The sequence below is a fragment of the Triticum urartu genome, chromosome 1 (genome assembly GCF_003073215.2).
Source record: "Triticum urartu cultivar G1812 chromosome 1, Tu2.1, whole genome shotgun sequence".
Classification (NCBI taxonomy): Eukaryota; Viridiplantae; Streptophyta; class Magnoliopsida; order Poales; family Poaceae; genus Triticum; species Triticum urartu.
Window position 1 is genome coordinate 218,008,493 of NC_053022.1, and position 23,247 is coordinate 218,031,739.

At 48.9% G+C, this 23,247-nt stretch overlaps 1 protein-coding gene across 1 annotated transcript; it reads right to left on the reverse strand.

Moving 5' to 3' along the window:
• Window positions 1-2,445: 2,445 nt before the first annotated feature.
• LOC125525136 lies at window positions 2,446-3,284 on the reverse strand. Its single transcript, XM_048690184.1, has one exon. It carries the CDS (start codon window positions 3,157-3,159, stop codon window positions 2,782-2,784), a length of 378 nt encoding a protein of 125 aa, XP_048546141.1. The 5' UTR covers window positions 3,160-3,284; the 3' UTR covers window positions 2,446-2,781.
• Window positions 3,285-23,247: the final 19,963 nt, after the last annotated feature.

Sequence of the window (23,247 nt, forward strand, 5' to 3'; positions counted from 1 at the left end):
GTGGGCATCGATCCTATCCCTCCAAATTTTCTGCCGACCCATAACCGAACCACCGTGCTTCGTTTTTTTATATGCATAGCTAGGATCATTGCAAGATCCTCCTCCTCTTCCATATCAAATTCTTCTTCGGAAGAATCATACGACGAATTCATCTACAATGTTCAATACTATACTATAAAAACTACAATTCAAAACATGCATTAAATTCATGAAGTTTGAGCAATACATACCTTGTAGGCGTTTTGTCAAACACCTTGCGGGCGTGGCGCAGCAGCGAGCGCTCGGGCGCTGTTCCTCGGACGACGAAGGCGCGCGAGCGCCGGCGGGACTAGAAGGGGATGGGGCGGAAGCGCGGGGATAGGCTGGGGAAGCCTGAACGGTCGCCGGGGGGCGCAGGCGGTGGCGGCGGCGCGGCCGGACGGGGGGTGGAAGTGGGAGAGGAAGTGCGGGTGCGAGCGTTGGAGTGTGCCGCGCGCCCGAAATACACCGCGCGGCTAAGTGTTTTCGACCGCGCGCCCAATCCGTTATAGCGCGCGCGCCGTTTTTGCGCGTCCGCTGGAGCGACCCGCCGCGTTGCGCGCGCGCTAAAACGGCCTAATTTACGGCGCGGCACTAGTTTAGCGCGGCTGTTGAAGATACTCTTAGACTGCTAAGTTCGGCCCTTAAGAAAAATAAGAGCAAACCAATCATGCTTCCTTTTGCAGTTGTACTCCTCCTGATCTACATGCACATACAAGCAACGACACGTCAGACGCGAATGCGTGGCCGGAAACACTCTTGCTCCTACCTAGGTCACTCGCATGTTTCTCAAGCGTGCTCATTCCTGCCGAGCCCACGTATTTGCAACTTTCTTATACCTGGCCTTTGGCAAGTGGCAACTAGCAAGCGGGGACTTGCATTGCCTGCCCCAAAGCTCCAGCAGCAATGCTATACGGACGACAAAGACAGACGATTCATGCACGACGGTGAAATCCAGCCACGCATGCATGTGTACAGGAGAGCTAACGGCCGCCCGATTTTTAATTGTCTTCACATCGTCTACACTTTTGTCGTCGGTACAGCATGTCTGAAGCTCCAGCCTTCACCTTTGCCTTTGGAAATTTCCAAAGGCCATACAAGGGGGTCGCTTCGAAGAAGAAAAAAGTTCTTATATACAGCGAGAAAATACTAGTACGGAAAACAGTTTATGTAAGAGTAAAATATCCGTCCTTGTCACTTCCTCGTTCCTACTAGATATGGCCAGTTTGTATTTCACAAAATGTCGCTTTCCACCAGCTAGGCAGCCGTCTCTAAGCGCTCTAGTTAACACATTTTCTTATCGTAGATTTTATCCTGCTATGAGAGACTCCCTTGGCATTAGCCTTGTACGGGTTCATGAGAAAATCATACAGAGAATGATATGGGAGGTGCGTGGTTATTTCCTCTTGCTTTCGTAGGGTTCTTTCTTTCCAGAAGGCGAGTACTGACTGAACTATTGATGCGCATGAAGATTGTGTGTGTGAAGATTACATAGTTAAAGCATGATTTGGGTCTGGATGGATGCTGCCAGGAGATAGTTGAGCACTTAATTTGCTGCTCAAAAGATAGCAGTATGCCTGTCAGGGCCATAACTGAACCCGCGCTACTGTCAGTTACCACTCTACAGTCTACACTTCATCAGTTAGCCAACGGCTCAGATTGAAAGTGGTGAAGGAGGGTGGACGACCCAGAAGTCACAAGTTACAGTTGCGCTTAATAAAACAGTTGCATTGAGCTTTACTCTGTTAGTCGAACCCTCCGCCCGATCTCCAATCGACCTACGATTCGATCGTAACATTGCAGTTCCAAAACTGTAGTCATTTCCTAAGTTCTTCAGCCGAGCCTTCTACTAGGATGCTTCGCGAGACAGAATAATGTAAAACACCGGCGCACACCGGTTAACATCACACGGTTTAGCAAGTGTCATCATGCGTGGCCGGTCGTCCTCACGATTGATATGCCGCAGCCCACGGGATCAGCTAATGCCATTTGCGAATAGTATAATACGGCGACAAAGCACACTTGCTTTAGATTTAAGGTAAAGCTGCCGGCCTGCCGGGCACTTGACACTACTACACGTTTTACTACCGGGCAAACAACTGGCCAACTGACTCGAGGCAGAGTACTTTGTGCAATTAAGTAGAAGATCCGGAGATAGTTGCGTATCATGGTGGGTGGTAATGGTTCATCAGTTCGTAGTACTATATATAATATAATGTAACGCAAGCGAGGAGTTCCTTTCACATGGCCCACACCAACCCAACCGAACGCAATCAGCTTGTGTATGCAGGTTGGTAAAGATCCTGCGTAGCAGCTGCAATGTTTTTGATTTGATTTATAGCTGCATCATAATGCTATGACAAATGACACAGAAGCCTTGCTATAGTTTGTTGAGGAGAAGACAACATGGAGCGCGGCACCGTAGAGTTCAGATCCAGAATTAATCGGTGTTCAGAACCAAAAGAGCCTCCAGCACAAGTATCACAGATCTGGGACAGCATGTTAACTGCAGATCCCTAATGTTACTACAAATGCGGGGAATCAGATTGAAACATCTGCGCCGGTAAAACAAGCAGGCCGGCGAGCGTCGCGGTGGCCGGAGACGGAGGGAATGGATCAACCCTAAAACTAGATCTCATTTCCGACCTCTCTCCTCTAAACTTTAACACATGACAACAACAATTATAGCAGAAAGGACACACAGGCACATCAACTTGTCTGGTAGTGTCGGCGGGTTGGCTGGCGGTCTGTCCGGCGGCCTAGCTAGGTGGAGCGCGCGAGGCGGGAGGCGATGGCGGAGTGGTACATGGCATCGTGGAAGCTCTCCGTCTCCACCATCCGCGCCCGCAGCTGCCGCGCCTTCTCCTCCGTCAGGCCGCCCACGAACGACCTCCCCGCCTTCTCCTCCTCCGCCGCCGCCATCGCCATCGCCGGCGCCGGTGCCGCGGCCTCGATGTAGTCCGCCCGCCCAGACCAGCCGAGCAGTGGCGCCCACCACTTGCCTCCCTCGGGGGCTACCGCCGCGCGGACCCGCCCGGCGCCCACGGAGCCAGAGGCGGAAGCGGCGCGGGGCCGGAAAGTCGTTCCCGTCGATGGGCGGGGGGAGAAGGAGACGGCGGATGCAGGCGGTGCCATGTCCATTAGCTCGGTCGCTTGCTTCGCTTGTAAGCTTCTATGTATGGGGTTGCTTTGCTATCGGTTTGGTGAGAGATGATGGGGATTGTAAGCTTTGAATGCTTGAGCTTGCGAGATGGAGAGTTGGAGATGGCGGAGATTTATAACGGATTAACGGGTCAGGGGAAAAGGATGAAGAGTGGATAGGAACGGCGCGTGGACGCGCGGGGTGGGGGTGCGCTTTTCCGTTACACGTGACGTGTGATCGAGTAGACTCATGCACGCACCTGGATCACCGCGAGAGACGGCAGCAAATACACTATGAGCAAATCAATCTGTGGTTGGATGGTTATTAGAAAGACTGTATTATTCCTAATCCATCAGAGTTTAAATCTTGATGCTCGCATTTATTTTTGAATTTATTTTAGAATTTTCGACGATTCTCATTCAGTGGGAGAAGACGTTCCCGTCGACGACAAGGTGCCTACGGTGACTTTGTAAATTTCAAAATGATATGCTGGCTCAGTCTTTCGGAGGTGCTCATAGGGATAGGGTGTCGGATTTCGGGTTCCGACAAAACTTTTAAGGTTCGAACACTAGGGTGCGTGCGAAAATGTCTCCCTCACTGATCACGCCCTCAAGCACTTCGCGATCTCAAAGGCTAGCTCGACAAATTCACAACACAAGAGACGCAAGATTTATACTGGTTCAGGCCACCGTTGCGGTGTAATACCCTACTCCAATATGGTGTGGTGAATTGCCTCTGGGGGCTGATAATGAACAGTACAAGGGGAGGAACAGCCTCCTGAGATGAGGTGTTCTTGTGCTAGGTGAGTGTGTGAATGGATTGGATCTAGGTCTCCAACCACTGCCCCTCTATGGTGGTGGCTAATCCTATTTATTGAGGCCCTGATCCTCTCCCCAAATATTGAGCGGAAAGTGAGCCAACAACGGCCAATTTAAAAGGTGACAACTAGTACAAGTTATCCTGACAAAAGCAGTCTTCGCCTGTCAAAGGCTCTCGTGGTGACACCGTCTTGGACTTCACGGTGACCTCCGCCATGCCGTCCTGCTCGTCTTGGTCTCGTTGCACCGACGCCTCGGTACTCTTCGTCTACGCGTGCTTCCTTAGCACCAAAGAGGAAACAAGGACACTGTGAGCGATGGCGCGCGCCTGGCACCCGCCTGACCTGGATCGTCATGGCTCACGTCTTTGGAACCTCGCGAGGTTTGTCTGGCCTTGATCTCTCCGCCCCTCACGAACCACCTTGGTGAGGCCGCTCCGGAGGAGGTCTTGTTGTTGGAATATGCCCTAGAGGCAATAATAAATTAGTTATTATAATATTTCCTTGTTCATGATAATCGTTTATTATCCATGCTAGAATTGTATTGATAGGAAACTCAGATACATGTGTGGATACATAGACAACACCATGTCCCTAGTAAGCCTCTAGTTGACTAGCTCGTTGATCAATAGATGGTTATGGTTTCCTGACCATGGACATTGGATGTCGTTGATAACGGGATCACATCATTAGGAGAATGATGTGATGGACAAGACCCAATCCTAAGCCTAGCACAAGATCATGTAGTTCGTATGCTAAAGCTTTTCTAATGCCAAGTATCATTTCCTTAGACCATGAGATTGTGCAACTCCCGGATACCGTAGGAATACTTTGGGTGTGCCAAACGTCACAACGTAACTGGGTGGCTATAAAGGTACACTACGGGTATCTCCGAAAGTGTCTGTTGGGTTGGCGCGAATCGAGACTGGGATTTGTCACTTCGTGTAAACGGAGAGCTATCTCTGGGCCCACTCGGTAGGACATCATCACAATGTGCACAATGTGATCAAGGAGTTGATCACGGGATGATGTGTTACGGAACGAGTAAAGAGACTTGCCGGTAACGAGATTGAACAAGGTATCGGGATACCGACGATCGAATCTCGGGCAAGTATCGTACCGCTAGACAAAGGGAATTGTATACGGGATTGATTAAGTCCTTAACATCGTGGTTCATCCGATGAGATCATCGTGGAACATGTGGGAGCCAACATGGGTATCCATATCCCGCTGTTGGTTATTGACCGGAGAGTCATCTCGGTCATGTCTGCATGTCTCCCGAACCCGTAGGGTCTACACACTTAAGGTTCGGTGACGCTAGGGTTATAGAGTTATTAGTATGCGGTAACCCGAAAGTTGCTCGGAGTCCCGGATGAGATCCCGGACGTCACGAGGAGTTCCAGAATGGTCCGGAGGTAAATAATTATATATAGGAAGAGCTATTTCGGCCATCGGGACAAGTTTCGTGGTCACCGGTATTGTATCGGGACCACCGGAAGGGTCCCGGGGGTCCACCGGGTGGGGCCACCTACCCCGGGGGGCCACATGGGCTGTAGGGGTGTGCGCCTTGGCCTGTATGGGCCAAGGGCACCAGCCCCAAGAGGCCCATGCGCCAAGAGATGAGGGAAAGGAAGAATCCTAAAGGGGGAAGGCACCTCCTAGATGCCTTGGGGAGGTGGGACTCCTCCCTGGCCGCACCCTTCCTTGGAGGAAGGGCCAAGGCTGCGCCCCCCCTCTCCCTTGGCCCTATATATAGTGGGGGGAAGGGAGGGCAACCATACCCAAGCCCTGGTGCCTCCCTCTCCCTCCCATGACACATCTCTCTTCTCCCGCAGCGCTTGGCGAAGCCCTGTTGGAATCCCGCTACTTCCACCACCACGCCGTCGTGCTGCTGGATCTCCATCAACCTCTCCTTTCCTTGTTGGATCAAGAAGGAGGAGACGTCGCTGCTCCGTACGTGTGTTGAACGCGGAGGTGCCGTCCGTTCGGTGCTAGGATCATCGGTGATTTGGATCACGACGAGTACGACTCCATCAACCCCGTTCTCTTGAACGCTTCCGCGCGCGATCTACAAGGGTATGTAAATCCACTCCTCCCTCGTTGCTAGATGACTCCATAGATTGATCTTGGTGATACGTAGAAAATTTTGAATTATTGCTACGTTCCCCAACAGTGGCATCATGAGCTAGGTCTATGCGTAGTTACTATGCACGAGTAGAACACAAAGTAGTTGTGGGCGTTGATTTGGTTCAATATGCTTACCGTTACTAGTCCAATCTTGATTCGGCGGCATTGTGGGATGAAGCGGCCCGGACCGACCTTACACGTACTCTTACGTGAGAATGGTTCCACCGACTGACATGCACTAGTTGCATAAGGTGGCTAGCGGGTGTGTGTCTCTCCCACTTTAGTCAGATCGGATTCGATGAAAAGGGTCCTTATGAAGGGTAAATAGCAATTGGCATATCACGTTGTGGTTTTTGCGTAGGTAAGAAACGTTCTTGCTAGAAACCCATAGCAGCCACGTAAAACATGCAAACAACAATTAGAGGACGTCTAACTTGTTTTTGCAGGGTATGCTATGTGATGTGATATGGCCAAAGGATGTGATGAATGATATATGTGATGTATGAGATGATCATGTTCTTGTAATAGGAATCACGACTTGCATGTCGATGAGTATGACAACCAGCAGGAGCCATAAGAGTTGTCTTAATTTATTTATGACCTGCATGTCAACATAAACGTCATGTAATTACTTTACTTTATTGCTAAAGCGTTAGCCATAGTAGTAGAAGTAATAGATGACGAGACAACTTCAAGAAGACACGATGATGGAGATCATGATGATGGAGATCATGGTGTCATGCCGGTGACAAGATGATCATGGAGCCCCAAGATGGAGATCAAAGGAGCTATATGATATTGGCCATATCATGTCACCATTATTTGATTGCATGTGATGTTTATCATGTTTTTGCATCTTGTTTACTTAGAACGACGGTAGTAAATAAGATGATCCCTCATTAAAATTTCAAGAAAGTGTTCCCCCTAACTGTGCACCATTGCGAAAGTTCGTCGTTTCGAAGCACCACGTGATGATCGGGTGTGATAGATTCTTACGTTCGAATACAACGGGTGTTGACGAGCCTAGCATGTACAGACATGGCCTCGGAACACATGCAAAACACTTAGGTTGACTTGACGAGCCTAGCATGTACAGACATGGCCTCGGAACACAAGAGACCGAAAGGTCGAGCATGAGTCGTATAGAAGATACGATCAACATGAAGATGTTCATCGATGTTGACTAGTCCGTCTCACGTGATGATCGGACACGGCCTAGTTGACTCGGATCATGTAATCACTTAGATGACTAGAGGGATGTCTATCTGAGTGGGAGTTCATAAGATGAACTTAATTATCCTGAACATAGTCAAAAGGTCTTCACAAATTATGTCATAGCAGACGCTTCAGTTCTACTGTTTAGATATGTTCCTAGAGAAAATTTAGTTGAAAGTTGATAGTAGCAATTATGCGGACTAGGTCCGTAAACTGAGGATTGTCCTCATTGCTTCATAAAAGGATTATGTCCTTAATGCACCGCTCAGTGTGCTGAACCTCGAACGTCGTCTGTGGATGTTGCGAACATCTGACATACACATTTTGATAACTATGTGATAATTCAGTTAAACAGTTTAGAGTTGAGGCACCGAAGACGTTTTGAAACATCGCGAAACATATGAGATGTTTCGAGGGCTGAAATTGGGATTTCAAGCTCGTGCCCACGTCAAGAGGTATAATACCTCCGATGATTTTCTTAGCCTGCAAACTAAGGGAGAAAAGCTCAATTGTTGAGCTTGTGCTCAGATTATCTGAGTACTACAATCGCTTGAATCGAGTGGGAGTTAATCTTCCAGATGAAATAGTGATGGTTCTCCGAAGTCATTACCACCAAGCTGCTTGAGCTTCGTGATGAACTATAATATATCAGGGACATATATGATGATCCTTGAGATATTCGCGATGTTTGACACCACAAAAGTAGAGATCAAGAAGGAGCATCAATTGTTGATGGTTGGTGAAACCACTAGTTTCAAGAAGGGAAAGGGCAAAAAGGGATGCTTCATGAAACGGAAAATCAGCTGCTGCTCTAGTGAAGAAACCCAAGGTTGAACCCAAACCCGAGACTAAGTGCTTCTGTAATAAAGGGAACAGCCACTGGAGCAGAATTACCCTAGATACTTGGTAGATAAGAAGGCTGGCAAGGTCGATAGAAGTATATTGGATATACATTGTGTTGATGTGTACTTTACTAGTACTCCTAGTAGCACCAGGGTATCAGATACCGGTTCGGTTGCTAAGTGTTAGTAACTCGAAATAAAAGCTACGGAATAAACGGAGACTAGCTAAAGGTGAGCTAACGATATGTGTTGGAAGTGTTTCCAATGTTGATATGATCAAGCATCGCACGCTCCCTCTATCATCGAGATTGGTGTTTGCATTGAGCATAGACATGATTGGATTATGTCTATCGCAATACGGTTATTCATTTAAGGAGAATAACGGTTACTCTGTTTATTTGAATAATACCTTCAATGGTCTTGCACCTAAAATGAATGGTTCATTGAATCTCGATCATAGTGATACACATGTTCATGCCAAAAGATATAAGATAGTAATGATAGTACCACCTACTTGTGGCACTGCCACTTAAGTCATATCGGTATAAAACGCATGAAGAAGCTCCATGTTGATGGATCTTTGGACTCACTCGTTTTTAAAAGGTTTGAGACATGCGAACCATGTCTATTGGTGTATATGCATGAAGAAACTCCATGCAAATGGACCGTTTGGACTCACTTGATTTTGAATCACTTGAGACATGCAAATCATACCACATGGGCAAGATGACTGAAAGCCTCGTTTTCAGTAAAATGGAACTAGAAAGCAATTTGTTGGAAGTAATACATTTTGATGTGTGCAATCCAATGAGTGCTGAGGCATGTAGTGGATATCGTTATGTTCTTACTTCACAGATGATTTGAGTAGGTGTTGAGTATATTTACTTGATGAATCACGAGTCTGGATTATTGAAAGGTTCAAGTAATTTCAGGGTGAAGTTGAAAGATCGTCATGACAAGAGGATAAAAGATCTATGATATGATCATAGAGATGAATATCTGAATTACGAGTTTTGGCACAAAATTAAGACATTGTGGAAATTGTTTCACAACTAATACAGTCTGGAACACCATAGTGTGATGGTGTGTCTGAACATCATAACTGCGCCCCATTGGATATGATGCATACCATGATGTCTCTTTACCACAATAGTTTATGGGTTAGGCATTAGAGAAAACCACATTCACTTTAAAAGGGGCACCACGTAATTCCGATGAGATGACACCGTATGAACTATGGTTTAGGGAAACCTAAGCTGTCATTTCTTAAAAGTTTGGGGCTGCGACGCTTATGCGAAAAAGTTTCAGGCTGATAAGCTCGAACCCAAAGCGGATAAATGCATCTTCATAGGACACCCAAAACAGTTGGATATACCTCCTGCCTCAGAACCGAAAGCAATAAGGGATTGTTTCTAGAATTGGGTCCTTTCTCGAGGAAAAGTTTCTCTCGAAAGAATTGAGTGGGAGGATGGTGGAGACTTGATGAGGTTATTGAACCGTCTCTTCAACTAGTGTGTGGCAGGGCACAGGAAGTTGTTCCTGTGGCACCTACAACAATTGAAGTGGAAGCTTATGATAGTGATCATGAAACTTCAGATCAAGTCACTAACAAACCTCGTGGGATGACAAGGATGTGTACTACTTCAGAGTGGTACATAATCCTGTCTTGGAAGTCATGTTGCTAGACAACAATGAACCTACGAGCTATGGAGAAGCGATGGTGGGCCCGGATTCCGATAAATGGCTCGAGGCCATAAAATTCGAGAGAGGATCCATGTATGGAAACAAAGTGTAGACTTTGGAAGAACTACTTGATGGTCGTAAGGCTTTTAGGTACATATGGATTTTAAAAGGAAGACGGACAATGATGGTAAGTATCACCATTAAGAAAGCTCGACTTGTCGTTAAGATGTTTTCCGACAAGTTTAAGGAGTTGACTACGATGAGACTTTCTCACTCGTAGCGATGCTAAGAGTCTGTTGGAATTATATTAGCGATTACTGCATTATTTATGAAATCTTGCAGATAGGATGTCAAAACATTGTTTCCTCGACGATTTTCTTGAGGAAAGGTTGTATGTGATACAACCGGAAGGTTTTGTCAATCCTGAAAGATGCTAATAAGTATGCAAAGCTCCAGCAATCCTTCTAAGGACTGGAGTAAGCATCTCGGAGTTGGAATGTACGCTTTGATGAGATGATCAAAGATTTTGGGTTTATACAAAGTTTATGAGAAACTTGTATTTCCAAAGGAAGTGAGTGGGAGCACTATAGAATTTCTGATGAGTATATGTTGTTGACATATTGTTGATCAGAAATGACGTAGAATTTCTGGAAAGCATATAGGGTTATTTGGAAAGTGTTTTTCAATGGAAAGCCTGGATTAAGCTACTTGAACATTGAGCATCAAGATCTATAAGGATAGATCAAAACGCTTAATGGTACTTTCAAATGAGCACATACCTTGCATGATCTTGAAGGTGTTCAAGATGGATCAGTCAAAGAAGGAGTTCTTGCCTGAGTTGTAAGGTATGAAGTTAAGACTTAAAGCTCGACCACGGCAGAATAGAGAGAAAGGACAAAGGTCGTCCCCTATGCTTAAGACATAGGCTCTACAGTATGCTATGCTGTGTACCGCACCTGAAATGTGCCTTGCCATGAGTCAGTCAAGGGGTACAAGAGTGATCCAAGAATGGATCACAGGACAGCGGTCAAAGTTATCCTTAGTAACTAGTGGACTAAGGAATTTTCTCGATTATGGAGGTGGTAAAAGAGTTCGTCGTAAAGGGTTACGCCGATGCAAACTTTGACACTAATCCAGATTATTCTGAGTAGTAAACTGGATTCGTATAGTAGAACAGTTATTTGGAATAGCTCCAAATGTAGCGTAGTAGTTGCATCTACAAGATGACATAGAAATTTGTGAAGTACATACGGATCTGAAAGATTCAGACCCGTTGACTATAACATCTCTCACAAGCATAACATGATCAAACCCAGAACTCATCGAGTGTTAATCACATGGTAATGTGAACTAGATTATTGACTCTAGTAAACTCTTTGGGTGTTAGTCACATGGGGATGTGACCTTGAGTGTTAATCACATAGCGATGTGAACTGGATTATTGACTCTAGTGCAAGTGGGAGACTGTTGGAAATATGCCCTAGAGGCAATAATAAATTAGTTATTATTATATTTCCTTGTTCATGATAATCGTTTATTATCCATGCTAGAATTGTATTGATAGGAAACTCAAATACATGTGTGGATACATAGACAACACCATGTCCCTAGTAAGCCTCTAGTTGACTAGCTCGTTGATCAATAGATGGTTACGGTTTCCTGACCATGGACATTGGATGTCGTTGATAACGGGATCACATCATTAGGAGAATGATGTGATGGACAAGACCCAATCCTAAGCCTAGCACAAGATCATGTAGTTCGTATGCTAAAGCTTTTCTAATGTCAAGTATCATTTCCTTAGACCATGAGATTGTGCAACTCCCGGATACCGTAGGAGTGCTTTGGGTGTGCCAAACGTCACAACGTAACTGGGTGGCTATAAAGGCACATTACAGGTATCTCTGAAAGTGTCTGTTGGGTTGGCACGAATCGAGACTGGGATTTGTCACTCCGTGTAAACGGAGAGGTATCTCTGGGCCCACTCGGTAGGACATCATCATAATGTGCACAATGTGATCAAGGAGTTGATCACGGGATGATGTGTTACGGAACGAGTAAAGAGACTTGCCGGTAACGAGATTGAACAAGGTATCGGGATACCGACGATCGAATCTCGGGCAAGTATCATACCGATAGACAAAGGGAATTGTATACGGGATTGATTAAGTCCTTGACATCGTGGTTCATCCGATGAGATCATCGTGGAACATGTGGGAGCCAACATGGGTATCCAGATCCCGCTGTTGGTTATTGACCGGAGAGTCATCTCGGTCATGTCTGCATGTCTCCCGAACCCGTAGGGTCTACACACTTAAGGTTCGGTGACGCTAGGGTTATAGAGTTATTAGTATGCGGTAACCCGAAAGTTGCTCGGAGTCCCGGATGAGATCCCGGACGTCACGAGGAGTTCCAGAATGGTCCGGAGGTAAATAATTATATATAGGAAGAGCTATTTCGGCCATCGGGACAAGTTTCGTGGTCACCGGTATTGTATCGGGACCACCGGAAGGGTCCCGGGGGTCCACCGGGTGGGGCCACCTACCCCGGGGGGCCACATGGGCTGTAGGGGTGTGCGCCTTGGCCTGTATGGGCCAAGGGCACCAGCCCCAAGAGGCCCATGCACCAAGAGATGAGGGAAAGGAAGAGTCCTAAAGGGGGAAGGCACCTCCTAGGTGCCTTGGGGAGGTGGGACTCCTCCCTGGCCGCACCCTTCCTTGGAGGAAGGGCCAAGGCTGCGCCCCCCTCTCCCTTGGCCCTATATATAGTGGGGGGAAGGGAGGGTAACCATACCCAAGCCCTGGCGCCTCCCTCTCCCTCCCATGACACATCTCCCTCCTCCCGCAGCGCTTGGCGAAGCCCTGTTGGAATCCCGCTACTTCCACCACCACGCCGTCGTGCTGCTGGATCTCCATCAACCCCTCCTTCCCTTGCTGGATCAAAAAGGAGGAGACATCGCTGCTCCGTACGTGTGTTGAACGCGGAGGTGCCGTCCTTTCGGCGCTAGGATCATCGGTGATTTGGATCACGACGAGTACGACTCCATCAACCTCGTTCTCTTGAACGCTTCCGCGCGCGATCTACAAGGGTATGTAAATCCACTCCTCCCTCATTGCTAGATGACTCCATAGATTGATCTTGGTGATACGTAGAAAATTTTGAATTATTTCTACGTTCCCCAACACTTGTGTCGTCCGCCTCGCGAGGCTTGGCCCCTCGCGAGGGTCTTGAATGCTTGTTGGTGAAGATGGGCCGTACGGGCCCGCTGGCAAAGCCACGCCGTGGGCCACAGGCAGGTAAGTCTGGGGACCCCCGTTCCCAGAACGCCGATAGTATCCCCGGGCCCAAGGCGTGCTCGGGCTTGTCTTCGAGGCGAAGCCAAAGGGGCAAGTGCGAAGCGCCGCGAGCCCCAATAGCCTGTGGCCTTACTCGACATGTGGCGGTTGATTGGATGTGGGTGTCTCCGCTTCCCCACGCAACCTCGACAACTACTCGACTTGACGAGTCCCTGCTGCATGCAAGGGAAAAGCATCATTATTACATTAGATCATGGAGGCCGACGGTTGGCCTCCCTTTAACTATAAATGGGAGGTGGGGGCGGAGCCCCATCACCCGTCTCTCCTTTGCCTCTCCCGCTTCTCCTCCTTTCTTGCTCCACTCCTTGTTGGTGCAGTCATGGCAGCGATTCAGAGGTTCTCGGCCGTGGAGAAGGGCAAGGCTCCCCTCAACGAGCCCGAGCTGCTCCCGCTGAAGAAGAGGAGGTCCCATCGTCGCGAGATGGTGGTGAGGCCGGTGGGGTCACGGCTGTGGTACGAGAGGTCGCCTCCTGGGTACCCGTTGCCCTTGTATGCTCACGCCGATAATTCCGAAGGGAGGAGCGGTGAGCGCCGCCGCCCGTGCCAGGGCCGAGGCCGCCGTGCCGCTAAGGCGAGCGCCGTCGCCCCAGGGGTCCATGCCATGGACTCTTCGCGCGAGTTCGTGTTGTGGACGGCGATGCCCCCGAGCACTTGGATTCGCTTCCCTTCCTTCTTCTCTGCAGAGATGCCGCCAAGGGGACCTCTTGAGCTTTGGCTGCAGCATGCCGACTGCGACGCCCCGACGACTGGAGCGGAAATTGAAGCCGTCGCCTCCGGGAGGATCTTCATGACCCGAGGCTGGGGCGAGATTGCCCGAGTCTGCCGCGCGGAGGGCGCCCTCGCGATCCACTTCGAGTACGACTGCGCCTCCGTGCTGCTCTTCAAGGTCTTCGATGAGGAAGGCCACCGCCTGGAGTGCTGCCCTGAAGAAGGTCAATAGGACGGCGCAGCGGCGGGCGCTGGGCCTGCCGCAGGCCTCGCCTGCAGCTCCTCCAGCGGCAACGGCGACTCGTGGTGGTCCAGCGACTCTCCCGGGCTCGTGGAGTCTCCGGAGACGAGCGACGACAGCTACGTGCCTCGAGCCCCCGTTGCGCCCGGAGCAAAGGCTGTAGCATTTGGCCGCCGCTGTCGATGATCTGGATGGGGTTGGCGCCGGCCTCTCATGGCTCACTGTTGATGATGGCGTCGGCGTCGTCCGGCGCGTGTAGATAGAGCTCCTAGGGATTTCTTTCCTTTTGTTCCGTGCGAGGAATCGAAACGGACCCCGCTGGGGCGTGTAAGGCGTCTGTAATGTCCTTTGTTGATATCATCCTTATTATGAAGATGTGCATGTGTGTGCTCCGTTTCGGCTCCGTTTCCCCTTTCCAACCTCGCGATGGCGTGGTGCTCTACGCCGATAGGTTCCGGTCCCCAAGCAAGCTTTAGCCGTTGCTGGTATGTCAGGTCGCGATGCCATGGTCAAGGCCAGGAGGTGAGCGGCCCGAGGTCCAGTAAGAGCCCCTGAGATGCGATGCTCAGGAGGTCCCCTTTGGCGCGCAAGCGACCACCGAGAGGTAAGAGACGGAGATTACGTTGCCGCAGCAGGGCAGCACAAATGAGAAATCTACACTGTAGCGGTTGGTTAACCCGAGCGTGAAACTTATCTTAGCAATCCAGGGTTGATCCTTCACGAGATGCCGAGCTTGGGCGTCGGCCGCTGCTGAGTAGCTAGGTTAGGCCCGTGCGGGCCTCCCCCTCTTCTCCATGTTCTTCCTGGTGCTCTACGTCCTCAGATCCCGGCCCTCGAGCGAGCTCAGCCGCCGCTGGTATGCCAGGTCGTGATGCCGTGGTCAAGGCCAGGGGGTGAAGGCCGGAGAGCCAGTAAGAGCTCCTGAGTCGCGATGCTCAGGTGCCCCCTTTTAACGCGCAAGCGAATCACATGGGAAAAGAAAGAGAGTCTGCGGTACCGCCTGCTGTAGCCTTCAGGAAGTTTCTGCAAGTTAGCGCAAGGAAGGGCACCAATCGCCATGGTGATTGCCGATCCGCCTCTGGTACGTGGGAGGGGAATCCCTGCTGTGGAGAGCCCTCGGGGCGTGTACAACCCCGCCCTGACACATGGCTTGCACGGCAGGGCTAGACGAGGTGTGTCTGGGCACTCGTGAGCCAGCGCGGGACTCACGAGGCCCTACCTCAAGGTGGGTTGCGCCTAATCTTGATTCTTGTTCGCTGTGTTGGTCCTGCGAGGTGGTCAGACAACCTGCGCCGAACGAATTTCCTGAGGTTATCGCGTCAGAAAGCCAAGGACGAACGGCCCCAGGAGGTGACGTGAACGTGGCCGGCCCGCCAGACAGAGCTCAGCCGTTGGATTTATCGACGCTGCAGGAACGGACCCGAGCATAGACGCCGTGCCTAGCCCTCTCACGCGAAGGGTCCTGAAGAAAGAGGACCGGCACGCAGCTCCCGCGATGGGTGACAATCAAGCAGGTGATAATCATAGATAAATTAAGCATGGAAGGCAAACTAGCTCAGGTAAATGCATGAACGATACGCGCCACTAGGTCCGGCCTGAGCAGCTTGGGGATGATGCAGCCCGAGGGGAGCCCCCAGCAAGGTAAGCTAAAGACATAAAAAAGAAGGGATACATGTACACAGGGACGGACCCATGCGGCCTGGGAATAATTCAGCCCCCTGGACGCTCCCAACTAAATAAACTTGGAAAATGTCACCTGGTTCCGTTGATGAAGGGGTGTTGAGGCAGCTGAAGGTAGGCGGCGAAGGGGTTGTTCCTCATGAGCCACCGGGGCCCTGAGCCTCGGGAGGCTCTGGGGGTCCAGGCGGTTCCTTGAGGACCGTCGCCATCTCTGCCAGGACTGCGTGATGCCTGGCCTCCTGACCACCATATGCTCCGCAAGTTGTGCTGGAAGGCAGCAACCACGCTCGCCAGGCCGAACGACATGCGAACGTAGCTGTGAGGTGGACCTTCGCAGCGCCCAACACGCGAAGGCCAAAAGCGCTCCTGAGATGCGGCTCGGTTGAGCCCTGGTATGTCCATGCAGATGCGCAGCTCACCACCCTTGCCTGGGTGGGGAGCAACGCCAGGTGGGCGGCGGTCGCCGCGTATTGTTCTTGCTTCCTGAAGCTCCTGAGATACCTTGGTGATGAACTCCTGAGCGCTGGGCACTCCTTGCCCGGTGTCCTCCCGAGGGAGACGTGGCGCGAAACACGCCTCCAAGTGGTGCCCAAGTGTCTCCCTCGTGATGTTGGCAAGGACTAAGGCCCTCCAAAAGAGAGCCCCCAAGCCCTGCCCGAGGAGGGCATCGGGCGCGCCTTCCTATGCGACAAAGGAATGCGCCCCAGGTGTGCCGGTGCTGATCCTGACGAGGTGCCACTTATGGTGCTGCCCTCCTGAGGTCCGGCACAGAGTAGCTGCTTCTTCTTCTTGGGGACGACCTCAGGGGGGTACCGAGCTGCATTGTTGCCGGTGTCTGATACGTCTCCAATGTATCTATAATTTTTTATTGCTCCATGGCATATTATCTACTGTTTTGGACTATATTGGGCTTTATTTTCCACTTTTATATTATTTTTGGGACTAACCTATTAACCGGAGGCCCAGCCCAGAATTGCTGTTTTTTGCCTGTTTTAGGGTTTCGGAAAAAAGGAATATCAAACGGAGTCCAAACGGAATGAAACTTTCGGGAACGTGATTTTCTCATCAGATAAGACCCAGGAGACTTGGACCCTCCGTTAAGAAAGCCACGAGGCGGTCACGAGGGTGGAGGGCGCACCCCCCTGCCTCGTGGGCCCCTCGAACCTCCACCGACGTACTTCTTCCTCCTATATATATCCATGTACCCCCAACCGATCAAAACAGGAGCCAAAAACCTAATTCCACCACTGCAACTTTCTGTATCCACGAGATCCCATCTTGGGGCCTGTTCCGGAGCTCCGCCGGAGGAGGCATCGATCATGGAGGGCTTCTACATCATCATCCAAGCCTCTCCGATAAAGTGTGGGTAGTTTACTTCAGACCTACGGGTCCATAGTTAGTAGCTAGTGTTGGAAATATGCCCTAGAGGCAATAATAAAATGGTTATTATTATATTTCTTTGTTCATGATAATTGTCTACTATTCATGCTATAATTGTGTTATCCGGAAATCGTAATACATGTGTGAATACATAGACCACAACACGTCCCTAGTGAGCCTCTAGTTGACTAGCTCGTTGATCAAAAGATAGTCATGGTTTCCTGACTATGGACATTGGATGTCATTGATAACGGGATCATGTCATTAGGAGAATGATGTGATGGACAAGACCCAATCCTAAGCATAGCTTAAAGATCGTGTAGTTCGTTTGCTGTAGCTTTTCTAAATGTCAAGTATTATTTCCTTGGACCATGAGATTGTGCAACTCCCGGATACCATAGGAGTGCCTTGGGTGTGCCAAACGTCACAACATAACTGGGTGAATATAAAGGTACATTACAGGTATCTCCGAAAGTGTCTATTGGGTTGGCACGAATCGAGACTGGGATTTGTCACTCTGTATGACGGAGAGGTATCTCTGGGCCCACTCGGTAATGCATCATCATAATGAGCTCAATGTGACCAAGTGGTTGATCACGGGATCATGCATTATGGCACGAGTAAAGTGACTTGCCGGTAACGAGATTGAACTAGGTATTGGGATACCGACGATCGAGTCTCGGGCAAGTAATGCACCGATTGACAAAGGGAATTGTATACAGATTAATTGAATCCTCGACATTGTGGTTCATCCGATGAGATCATCGTGGAGCATGTAGGATCCAACATGGGTATCCAGATCCCGCTGTTGGTTATTGACCGGAGAGGCGTCTCGGTCATGTGTGCATGTCTCCCGAACCCGTAGGGTCTACACACTTAAGGTTCGGTGACGCTAGGGTTGTAGAGATATTAGCATACGGTAACCCGAAAGTTGTTCGGAGTCCCGAATGAGATCCCGGACGTCACGAGGAGTTCCGGAATGGTCTGGAGGTAAAGATTTATATATAGGAAGTCAGGTTTCGGCCATCGAGAATGTTTTGGGGGTAATCGGTATTGTACCGGGACCACCGGAAGGGTCCTAGGGGTCCACCGGGTGGGGCCACCTATCCCGGAGGGCCCCATGGGCTGAAGTGGGAGGGAATCCAGCCCCTGGTGGGCTGGTGCGCCCCCCCTTGGGCCTCCCCCTGCGCCTAGGGTTGGAAACCCTAGGGGTGGGGGCGCCACCCTTGCCTTGGGGGGCAAGGCACCCCCTTGCCCGCCGCCCCCCATAGGAGATTGGATCTCCTAGGGCTGCCCCCCCTAGGCACCCTATATATAGTGGGGGGGAGGGGAGGGAGGGAAGCTGCACCCAAGCCCCTGGCCTCTCCCTCTCCCTCCCGTGACACTCCTCCGTCTCCCTGCGGTTGGCGAAGCCCTACCGAGATCACCGTTGCTTCCACCACCACGCCGTCGTGCTGCTGGATCTTCATCAACCTCTCCTTCCCCCTTGCTGGATCAAGTTAGAGGAGACGTCTTCCCAACCGTACGTGTGTTGAACGCGGAGGTGCCGTCCGTTCGGTACTTGGTCATCGGTGATTTGGATCACGACGAGTATGACTCCATCAACTCCATTCTCTTGAACGCTTCCGCGCGTGATCCACAAGGGTATGTAGATGCACTCCTCTCTCCCTCGTTGCTAGATGACTCCATAGATTGATCTTGGTGATGCGTAGAAAATTTTAAAATTCTGCTACGTTCCGCAACAGTGGCATCATGAGCTAGGTCTATGCGTAGTTACTATGCACGAGTAGAACACAAAGCAGTTGTGGGCGTTGATATTGTCAATTTGCTTGCCGTTACTAGTCTTATCTTGATTCGGCGGCATCGTGGGATGAAGCGGCCCGGACCGACCTTACACGTACGCTTACGTGAGACTGGTTCCACCGGCTGACATGCACTAGTTGCATAAGGTGGCTGGCGGGTGTCTGTCTCTCCCACTTTAGTCGGATCGGATTCGATGAACAGGGTCCTTATGAAGGGTAAATAGAAATTGGCAATTCACGTTGTGGTTATGGCGTAGGTAATAAACATTCTTGCTAGAAACCTATAGCAGCCACGTAAAAACTTGCAACAACAATTAGAGGACGTCTAACTTGTTTTTGCAGCAAGTGTTTTGTGATGTGATATGGCCAAAGGATGTGATGAATGATATATGTGATGTATGAGATGATCATGTTCTTGTAATAGGAATCACGACTTGCATGTCGATGAGTATGACAACCGGCAGGAGCCATAGGAGTTGTCTTTATTTATTTATGACCTGCGTGTCAACATAAACGTCATGTAATTACTTTACTTTATTGCTAAAGCGTTAGCCATAGTAGTAGAAGTAATAGATGACGAGACAACTTCAAGAAGACACGATGATGGAGATCATGGTGTCATGCCGGTGACAACGATGATCATGGAGCCCCGAAGATGGAGATCAAAAGGAGCAAATGATATTGGCCATATCATGTCACTATTTGATTGCATGTGATGTTTATCATGTTTTACATCTTATTTGCTTAGAACGACGGTAGCTTAAATAAGATGATCCCTCGTAATAATTTCAAGAAAGTGTTTCCCCTAACTGTGCACCGTTGCGAAGGTTCGTTGTTTCGAAGCACCACGTGATGATCGGGTGTGATAGATTCTAACGTTCGAATACAACGGGTGTAAGCCAGATTTACACACGCAATACACTTAGGTTGACTTGATGAGCCTAGCATGTACAGACATGGCCTCGGAACATGGAAGATCGAAAGGTCGAGCATGAGTCGTATAGGAGATACGATCAACATGAATATGTTCACCGATGTTGGCTAGTCAGTCTCACGTGATGATCGGACACGGCCTAGTTAACTCGGATCATGTTTCACTTAGATGACTAGACGGATGTCTATCTGAGTGGGAGTTCATTAAGTAATTTGATTAGATGAACTTAATTATCATGAACTTAGTCTAAAATCTTTACAATATGTCTTGTAGATCAAATGGCCCACGTTGTCCTCAACTTCAACGCGTTCCTAGAGAAAACCAAGCTGAAAGACGATGGCAGAAACTATACGGATTGGGTCCGGAACCTGAGGATCATCGTCATAGCTGCCAAGAAAGATTATGTCCTAGAAGCACCACTAGGTGACGCACCTGTCCCAGAGAACCAAGACGTTATGAACGCTTGGCAGTCATGTGCTGATGATTACTCCCTTGTTCAGTGCGGCATGCTTTACAGCTTAGAACCGGGGCTCCAAAAGCGTTTTGAGAGACACGGAGCATATGAGATGTTCGAAGAGCTGAAAATGGTTTTTCAAGCTCATGCCGGGCGAGAGATATGAAGTCCTCGACAAGTTCTTCAGCTGTAAGATGGAGGAAAATAGTTCTGTCAGTGAGCACATACTCAAAATGTCTGGGTTGCATAATCGCTTGACTCAGCTGGGAGTTAATCTCCCGGATGACGCGGTCATTGACAGAATCCTTCAGTCGCTTCCACCGAGCTACAAGAGCTTTGTGATGAACTTCAATATGCAAGGGATGGAAAAGACCATTCCTGAGGTGTATTCAATGCTGAAATCAGCAGAGGTGGAAATCAAAAAGGAACATGAAGTGTTGATGGTGAATAAAACCACTAAGTTCAAGAAAGGCAAGGGTAAGAAGAACTTTAAGAAGGACGGCAAGGGAGTTGCCGCGCCCGGTAAGCAAGCTGCCGGGAAGAAGCCAAAGAATGGACCCAAGCCCGAAACTGAGTGTTTTTATTACAAGGGAAGTGGTCACTGGAAGCGGAACTGCCCCAAATACTTAGCGGACAAGAAGACCGGCAAAGGTATATGTGATATACATGTAATTGATGTGTACCTTACCAGTACTCGTAGTAGCTCCTGGGTATTTGATACCTGTGCGGTTGCTCACATTTGTAACTCAAAGCAGGAGCTGCGGAATAAGCGGAGACTGGCAAAGGACAAGGTGATGATGCGCGTCGGGAATGGTTCCAAGGTCGATGTGATCGCCGTCAGCACGCTGCCTCTACATTTAGCTACGGGATTAGTTTTAAACCTCAATAATTGTTATTTAGTGCCAGCTTTGAGCATGAACATTGTATCAGGATCTCGTTTTATTCGAGATGGCTACTCATTTAAATCCGAGAATAATGGTTGTTCTATTTATATGAGAGATATGTTTTATGGTCATGCTCCGATGGTGAATGGCTTATTCTTAATGAATCTCGAGCGTAATGCTACACATATTCATAGTGTGAATACCAAAAGATGTAAGGTTGATAATGATAGTCCCACATACTTGTGGCACTACCGCCTTGGTCACATAGGTGTCAAACGCATGAAGAAGCTCCATGCAGATGGACTTTTAGAGTCTCTTGATTACGAATCATTTGACACGTGCGAACCATGCCACATGGTTAAAATGACCAAGACTCCATTTTCAGGAACAATGGAGCGAGCAACCAACTTATTGGAAACCATACATACTGATGTGTGCGGTCCAATGAGTGTTGAGGCTCGCGGTGGCTATCGTTATGTTCTCACCCTCACTGATGACTTGAGTAGATATGGGCATGTCTACTTAATGAAACACAAGTCCGAGACCTTTGAAAAGTTCAAGGAATTTCAGAGTGAGGTTGAGAATCAACGTGACAAGAAAATCAAATTCTTGCGATCAGATCATGGGGGAGAATACTTGAGTCACAAATTTGGCACACACTTAAGAAAATGTGGAATAGTTTCACAACTCACGCCGCCTGGAACACCTCAGCGTAATGGTGTGTCCGAATGTCGTAATGGCACTCTATTGGATATGGTGCGATCTATGATGTCTCTTACCGATTTACCGCTGTCATTTTGGGGCTATGCTTTAGAGACTGCCGCATTCACTTTAAATAGGGCTCCGTCGAAATCCATTGAGACGCCATCGTATGAATTATGGTTTGGGAAGAAACCTAAGCTGTCGTTTCTAAAAGTTTGGGGATGCGATGCTTATGTCAAGAAACTTCAACCTGAAAAGCTCGAACCCAAGTCAGAAAAATGCGTCTTCATAGGATACCCTAAAGAAACTATTGGGTATACCTTCTACCTCAGATCCGAAGGCAAGATCTTTGTTGCCAAGAATGGGTCCTTTCTAGAGAAAGAGTTTCTCTCGAAAAGAAATAAGTGGAAGGAAGGTAGAACTTGATGAAGTATTACCTCTTGAACCGGTAAGTGGCGCAGCTCAAGAAAATGTTCCTGAGGTGCCTGCACCGACTAGAGAGGAAGTTGATGATGATGATCAAGGAACTTCAGATCAAGTTACTATTGAACTTCATAGGTCCACAAGGACACGTTCCGCACCAGAGTGGTACGGTAATCCTGTCTTGGAAATCATGTTGTTAGACAACGGTGAACCTTCGAACTATGAAGAAGCGATGGCGGGCCCAGATTCCGACAAATGGCTGGCAGCCATGAAATCCGAGATAGGGTCCATGTATGAAAACGAAGTATGGACTTTGACGGACTTGCCCGTTGATCGGTGAGCCATAGAAAATAAATGGATCTTTAAGAAGAAGACAGACGCGGATGGTAATGTGACCATCTGTAAAGCTCGTCTTGTCGCTAAGGGTTATCGACAAGTTCAAGGGGTTGACTACGATGAGACTTTCTCACCCATAGCGAAGCTGAAGTCCGTCCAAATCATGTTAGCAATTGCTGCATTCTATGATTATGAGATATGGCAAATGGACGTCAAAATGACATTCCTTAATGGTTTCCTTAAGGAAGAATTGTATATGATGCAGCCGGAAGGTTTTGTCGATCCTAAAGATGCTGACAAGGTGTGCAAGCTCCAATGCTCGATTTATGGGCTGGTGCAAGCATCTCGGAGTTGGAACATTCGTTTTGATGAGATGATCAAAGCGTTTGGGTTTACGCAGACTTATGGAGAAGCCTGCATTTACAAGAAAGTGAGTGGGAGCTCTGTAGCATTTCTCATATTGTATGTGGATGACATACTGTTGATGGGAAATGATATAGAAT